Here is a 7,888-nt window from a genome sequence, read left to right on the forward strand (position 1 = left end):
AGATAAAGGATATTTGGATAATGTTGCCAAATAAGATGTTGATCTCATCAGCGCCATAATGGTTGAGGTTATTTCATCAAACGTCTGAATTTTCTGGTCAAATGGGGCCGTGCGGTGTCAAAACTGTTTTTTTTTATAAATTAAACTGTGTTTCATACTTATGTTAAAGAACACAATGGCTGAATATACAGTGCCAGGTAAATAAATATGTACAAAGGACATAATTATAAAACATCCCTCTATGATTAATTAGCAGGGGTACAGATAGGTTGATGTTTTGAGACATTTTTGTAATGTTATTTAAATTTTTCTGAATATATAATTTATTTTTAATTTGAAAGAATATAGGTAATAAAAACGAAACAACACTTTACATTTTAGTAAGACATGTCCATTGTAAGATTACGACTCTATCGTGAGGATGTGAAGAATCTCCCAAAAAATATCCTAATACCATTTTTCTGTAGAAATAATAGTGCTCTATTCTTCTTCACAAATACGGCTTATAAAACGATTAAACAAACATTCAAGAAATATTCATTCGATTATGATAAATACCCTGAGTATCCTTCCTCAAAGCAAAGTAAGCGCATATATAGTTACGTACGTCCTTTGATCCATGTAATGTTTTAAATTTTAGTGCATATTGTCTGCAATGGGGAAAGTAAAATCAGATATTCTCATGACACCAAACCACCCTAGTGCCTCTCTCTTCTAAGGGAGATTTATTTGTTTGTTGCTTATCGCTGCTCTCAACACTGTTCCTTCTGTATACAGCCATAAAGTATTTTGTATCGGAAGTCCGTTCAGCATCATTCGAACAATGTGAATTTTATTATCACATATGTCATGTGACTGACAACAATCAAATTGAACACCTGTTTAATTAAACTTAATTAAACTTAGTTAATAGCTTAATTTCTGCACCGTAAATCATATCAAACTGTTAGGTAAATAGAAATTACACATGGCTCACTGTGATTAATTCTGCCCCGTCGAGATGATTACAATCTTTGGTATAAATATAGAGACACCAACCCTATCTGACAAATCATCCAGATTGTCTACAATGCTGCTCATCTCTCTGTTCGTGGTTGTGTTGGGGGTTGCTGAGACACATGGTAAGTATTTCAACCAAATTTTCAACCATAATTTTCCAACTCTTATTAGGAAAGGTTTGGTGTAGACATGATACTGCAGGTTAAGTCATAATTGTGTATCCCAGTTATACATATATTTTATACAGGTAGATACGGATGATGCTAAAAGTTGCTTTGCTCGGACAAATGCACGATGTTTATGTTTCATGATCATGTATGAAAGGTTACTTTAGAACTATATACTCGCCAACAGGCATATAAACATGCATATACATACGTATGTATCAGTTTTACTGTGTAGCTGGAATGTGTGTAAACTGTCGGGCACAAGACTTGTTTGATGGTTTGATGGTGACTAAACACGCTGTATTTGATATGGGTATCATAGTTGTGTTTCGGATCTCAAGTTATTTTTCGGATCTACATATATAATTTTAAGGGATGACTAAGATACCACAAGCATGGTATAAGAACACTCTAAACGTTTCCCCAGAATCCAGGGTCGCAGATAATGCAGGGTTTTGCAACATTGGCGCTAATGGAGTTTTAACCATTGAGGCCACCATTGCTCTGTGTTTGATGGTATAGAGGAAAATATAGGTTTTTAGCTTTGGGATTTAATTCACCTACAGCTGTGATTGTTTGTCCCCAGGTGCTGTGATCCCTGTCCTTGGGTCACAGGTCTCTTCCTCCTCAGTCTTCATCTTCGGCTCCACGAACTTCGGTCCACAGCTTGCCGTTGACGGCGGATTTGGCACCGACTTCATCGCTGACAACACTACGTTTGCAACGGCTGTTGGAGACATGACGCCCTACATGGACATTGATCTGGGCAGCAACTTCCTCCTCGTCTCCGTCACCATCACCAACAGGGGTGACTGCTGTGGTAAGTAGAGTGAGATGGTTAGGTGTATTTATCACCGATTTGAACACTATTTCTGTTAAAAGAAAGATTACATACTGTCAAATGATCTGATTGTCTACAGATTCGTCCTCACATCATGAAACCCCTATCGTCACTTATTGGGCATTACGATATATAGAGCTTGAAATTAGTTCCTGCTCGATGACCTTATTTGAATATTTATCGGAATGTGAAAACAAGTTGATCGGATTTCTTTTTCACATCAATAACACTATGAAATATATGAAAACTTAGTTGTAGACTGAACATTACTATATGCTTTTATATTTATCACATATTACCTTAATAAATAGAAAAAAATCGTCCGGTCTCACGTTTAGCTTTGTGTGTCGTTCTCAACGCTGGTCTTTGCTACCACGAAAGCAGTCCATTCCGATTAAGGTATGTTGGTTGACTAATTCTGCGCTTAGTAAGCGAAGTTATCTTTGCTCTGACACAGCGAGGTAGACTTGAGTTGATTATCGTGGTCCCTCATAGCTGTAGATATCTTTTACATCAGAAACATGTACAGAATCGAAATCATATATGGCGTATATATCGTCGAAAACATTCTATGGAGAGCGTAGACATTGAATTACAACACATTCCTGCTAAACTTGATATCAGTCATCAACGCTCTAGTTCCCAAGTGACAGTATGTCCACAGGACCCTGTGTTAAACTGTGTAACCTGGCAGATTGTATGTTATCATGCCCAAACGGCGTGGATATTTGCTTATGCAGTCGACCACAACTGTTCCTGACTTAGACTATTTGAGGCTACCTCGATATATCCGAATAAGATATCATCATCATCACCCACTCTTTCCATTTTGGCAGCCGAGCGTTTTATCAGGTCTGAAGAATCTTATATTAGGAACAAAGGTCATTATCGACATCATAAATTTGCATTAAAGTCTGAAAGATAATAATCGACTGAAGGGGTTATGTTGTACATGTGTATATCTCTATACCTTGGCAGACGAGCGTCTTCGAAACATCAGAGTCGAGATGTACAATAACGATCCAACACTCGGAGGAACGCCTCAAGTGTGCACCACAATCGGCAACACCGCCCCCGCCGCCAGTTCCAACACCACGTTCACCTGTTCAGCCATAGCATTCGGAAGGTACATCCGTTTTAACAAGTTCAGCTTGGTCGACGCAAATGACATCCTTCAGTTTGTAGAGGTGGTCCTTGATGGCGTTCCGCTAAGTAAGTATAAAACTGTATAATTATATATATATATATATATATATATATATATATATATATATATATATATATATATATATATATATATATATATATATATATATATATATATATATGATGATAGTTTCATTTACCTACTTTATATATGATATTTTCCATTCTGTTTAACTGTGAATGCTTCTAATGAATGTATGATAACCGTCATATAACTTTGATATTGCTGAGTGTTACATTAAACAACAAACAAACATGGCCTTGGGTTCGAGCGAACGTTCAGAGGATCAGCAAAGGGTCGCAACTCTCGACGGCGAACTCGGAGTTTGGACCATTGGGGCCACCCAAGCGCTGTGTTTATAGGATAAGAGGGAACTATAGGTTTATATGTTTTTTGATGAGATTTACCTACAGCTGTGATTGTTTGTCCCCAGGTGCTGTGATCCCCGTCGTCGGGTCACAGGTCTCTTCCTCCTCAGTCTTCACCTTCGGCTCCAGGAACTTCGGCCCACAGCTTGCCGTTGACGGCGGATTTGGCACCGACTTCCTCGTTGACAACACTACGTTTGGAACAGCTGTCGAGGACACTATGCCTTATATGGACATCGACTTGGGCAGCAACTTCCTTCTCCGCTCCGTCACCATCACCAACAGGGCTGACTGCTGTTGTAAGTAGAGTGAGATGGTTGGTGTATTTATCACCGATTTGAACACTATTTCTGTTAAAAGACAGATTACATACTGTCAAATGATCTGATTGTCTACAGATTCGTCCTCACATCATGAAAACCGTATCGTCACTTATTGGGCATTACGATATATAGAGCTCGAAATTAGTTCCTGCTCGATGACCTTATTTGAATATTTATCGGATCGTGAAAACAAGTATCCTTAAAAGTATGTTTAAGATGGCGTTTCAGTTTAATGCAGGAGGAAAGCAGATAGAGATCTAGCTTGGTTTTGCCACTTGAATGGATCCAAAAAATAACAAACAAGGCGAATCTGTGATTCCAAGTCACGATCAGTATATCGAGGCACGCCGAAGGGATGCAATTCTTGACGGATTGCAGGAAGCAGAAGTCCCCATGGTCCCTAGTATGTTGGCCTAACTTTAGTTGCTGGTGATCTCTAGCTCATTTTTATAATGTATTGTTCAGAATAGTCACATTTTTATGGTAACATGCTAGTTTTAAATCTATATCTATGATATTCCAGTGCTTTTACTGTCCTTTGTCGACATATTTTAATGTCTATATGAATGTATTATTACTGTATAACTTGATTTAGCCACCATATGGCTGAAATATTGCCAACGTGACTATAAATGTTAACTCACTCACTTGACGAATTGTGGCATTCATTTGAAGTAACCCTATAATGTAACGTTGGCCCTGTTAGATATTCATCAATGTAAAGCAAATATTCACCAAGTCGAAGAACCTGAAGCATATATTTGGGAAGAGCTTGAAATCAGACATAAATAAATGCAAACATACACAATTGATTACTTTTGGTCAGGGTTGATACCCATGTAGTGTGTAAAATATCACAGTGGGAGATGTAAACTGCGCATGAATACAATGCTTGAGTGAACCGCCCCATTGATCATGTGGTGCCAAGTGATCACACAGACATAATGCCACTCCTATCGCAAGTCTATGGCCATTATATCGCTGTATAGCACTTAATAGTAGTTCCTGCTAGATAACCTCATTTGAATATTTATCGTATCATGACAAGTTTGTCCGATTTCGCAAGTCACAATATGACTCCAGGACCCCGTGTTATTCTGAATTTACTGGTAGATTGTTTCCCTGGCCCAGACTATTTGAGACTACCTCTTTGTTTTTGTTCATAAGACATTATCACTAAATCATACGAAAATTCACAGCCGAGCGTCTTCGAAACATCATCATCGAGGTATATGACAACAACCCAACTCTTGGAGGAACGCCTCAAGTGTGCACCACAATCGGCAGCACCGCCCCCGCCGCCGGGTCGACCACGACCTTCAACTGCACAGGGACGCCAATCGGAAGGTACATCCGTCTTAAAAAGAGCTCCAAGGTCGACGCTTCTGATATCCTTCAGTTAGTAGAGGTGGTCCTAGAAGGCGTCCAGCTACGTAAGTATATGACTGTATTTATCGGATGGTAAGACAAATGAGGATAAAATAGCATCACATGGTAGTTTCATTTATCTACTTGTAATCCCTGGTTTTCCCGGTGTCTAATCCGACTTGGTTGCACCAAAGTGTACGCACCTACTAAGTGCAGTCATTGTTATAAAGAAGTTGTATATTCATTGAGTGAAATACTTGTTAAGACGGCGTTAAACCCATCTCACTCACTCCTCCACAGAATGTCCTTGCAACCACTTCCAGCTGGACGAGAACTGTTTCTACTTCTCTGGATTCCACGCAAGCTATGCCGACGCGAAGGTAAACAACGACACCGCTTTCCTCCCACATTAAGCTGACACGCCGAGATATAACTGGAATACCGCTAAAAGCGGCCTTAAACCAAACTCACTCACTCACTTAAGGTTGGTCGGAGGATACGTTTGGCCCAATGGGTAAGGGACCTTCATTCAAAGAAAGTTGCATCCCATGGCCAAGCCAGCATTATGTAGTTTGGACTGAAATCTCAGATACCGAACCTTTCTCGTGGGTTGAACAAAATATGTAAACGACTAAACCCTGCGTCTGTCCTGGCTTGCCTCTCACGACCTGAACCAAACTCACACAATCAGTCAGTCACTCACTCACTCACTCACTCACTCACTCTCTCAATAACTGAGATAATGTTAAACTATGCATTAAACCAGATTCACTTTAGTGTATCCAGTACTCTCGGATGATACTTTGCGTGTTTGAAGTCTGAATGAATACTGAAGTACAGAGATTCTTGTTACAGGAATACTGTGACATCATCGGAAGCAATCTGGCCATGATCCGAACCCAGGCTCAGAGCGACTTTGTCAACGGTGTTCTCGCTGCAAATGCTAAAAAAGGTAATTCATAGCTCGCTTATACTGTTTCGTGGCCATTCTATATCAACAAAGGTTTCCACTTGGACCTGTGGCAGTGTTAGATAACAGTATGAGTTTCACCCAAGAAAGCGTTTTTGTCAACGGGGTCTATGATAAAAGTTTATGTTTAAGACCAAATCAATTTCAAATTCAATTTCAGCAGTTCACACATGGTACAGGTAAGGCTCGTCTTTACCTGGACGAGACATAGGCCCAGACGTCAGCTCCCTGCTAAGGCTAAGCTATGCATCATCTAACTGCATCTTTTTTCTCTTGCCCTCATCTGCAGGACTTCACGAAATAAACATTAGCGACGATAAATTGGATCTGGAGGTCAGTCTCGGAAAACTTACTGCTTGTCAATGTACCCTGACGGTGCGAGATGTTGCTGATAACATCAACCACTCGTTTATTTACCGCCCACCATGTAATGGCTTAAGAGTTACACACTTCATATTTTCTGTCACTCAGGTCAAGAATACTGGATTGGGGTGACCAATCTTTTGGACCGGTTCCAGTGGCGATATCTGCTTGGCGACATTGTTCCCCTGAATGACTTCACCTCCCCACTCGTGAACGGCACGGGCACTTGCAGCAACTCTACCTCCGAGAAGCACCCACAAAACTGTGCCGTCCTGGATAAGAACGACGCCGGCCAATGGGAGTGGGAGGAAGAACGGTGTTACAGGAAGGAGAACTTCATCTGTCTGGCCACCCTGCCCATACCTGCGCCCTAGGTTCATTAATGATACACGTATTGGTAATTAGGTTTACAGTCGTCATGATTAAGGTATCTTGTCTAAAATAGGTTGTAATAAATGCATCTGTCTACAAAAGTAGTATCCAACCTACAATGATTTGAAAAGTTATCAAATCAATCATACAATGGCACCTCTAAATACAATCGTTGTGTTAAACACACCTACTATTATACCAATGTACTCGTAAATAAAGAATAACCAATATCATTGTGTTGTGTTATGGTCGAACACTGGTTGTATTATGATATATTTTAGTGAAATAACAAATTGACATGTGTTACTCAAAAGAAAGTTAAAGAACACCCGATTCTTTCATCATAGTTAATCGTGTTTTCTTTAACTTCTTTTGAGCAGGATATAATACCAATACAACACACATAAACTTTGTTAGCGTGTGACGTAAACTCTCAACAAGACTGAATGATGAAAGGGATGAAATTTCATTTTGTGCCAAGCAATATTCCAGCAGTTCCTGCGTAAAATTGGTGTCTACATTTCACTTGAGTTGTTTGAACAAGATTACAACATTCACATCTTAAGCAACGCTTTCAAAATGGTTTTGGGAAGAAATGTGGAGGATATTTCCATATTTGATGTATCAGTGACAAAAATATGTCCGGTTTCCTATTGTGACTTGTATCATATGTTTCCGTGTTTTTAGAACCAATTGACTTGCCTTTGCGTGTGTTGTGATTGGTGGAGCAGGAAACGCTCACTTTTTTCGCAAACACCTAATCTCGTCACTCATTGATAGTGATTCATCAACATAAACATGCTGATGATACAATCTGAATCGTAAAATGTATTCAGCATTTGGTCGAGACTGGAGTGTCTGTGTTGGGAGGTCGATCCCGATCTCGGGCCGCATCATACCAAAAGATATG

At 39.7% G+C, this 7,888-nt stretch overlaps 1 protein-coding gene across 1 annotated transcript; it reads left to right on the plus strand.

Annotated features, from left to right (window-relative positions):
* The first annotated feature begins 1,069 nt into the window (after positions 1 to 1,069).
* On the plus strand, positions 1,070 to 6,980 carry LOC139459009 (uncharacterized). The gene is made up of 8 exons (XM_071240451.1): positions 1,070 to 1,121; positions 1,753 to 1,986; positions 2,986 to 3,219; positions 3,648 to 3,881; positions 5,105 to 5,338; positions 5,574 to 5,653; positions 6,129 to 6,225; positions 6,715 to 6,980. The coding sequence occupies exons 1-8, from the start codon at positions 1,070 to 1,072 to the stop codon at positions 6,978 to 6,980; spliced, it is 1,431 nt and encodes a 476-aa protein (XP_071096552.1).
* The last annotated feature ends 908 nt before the right edge of the window (positions 6,981 to 7,888 follow it).

The sequence above is a fragment of the Haliotis cracherodii genome, unplaced genomic scaffold (assembly GCF_022045235.1).
Source record: "Haliotis cracherodii isolate W230 unplaced genomic scaffold, xgHalCrac1.p SCAF_13, whole genome shotgun sequence".
Taxonomy (NCBI): domain Eukaryota; kingdom Metazoa; phylum Mollusca; class Gastropoda; order Lepetellida; family Haliotidae; genus Haliotis; species Haliotis cracherodii.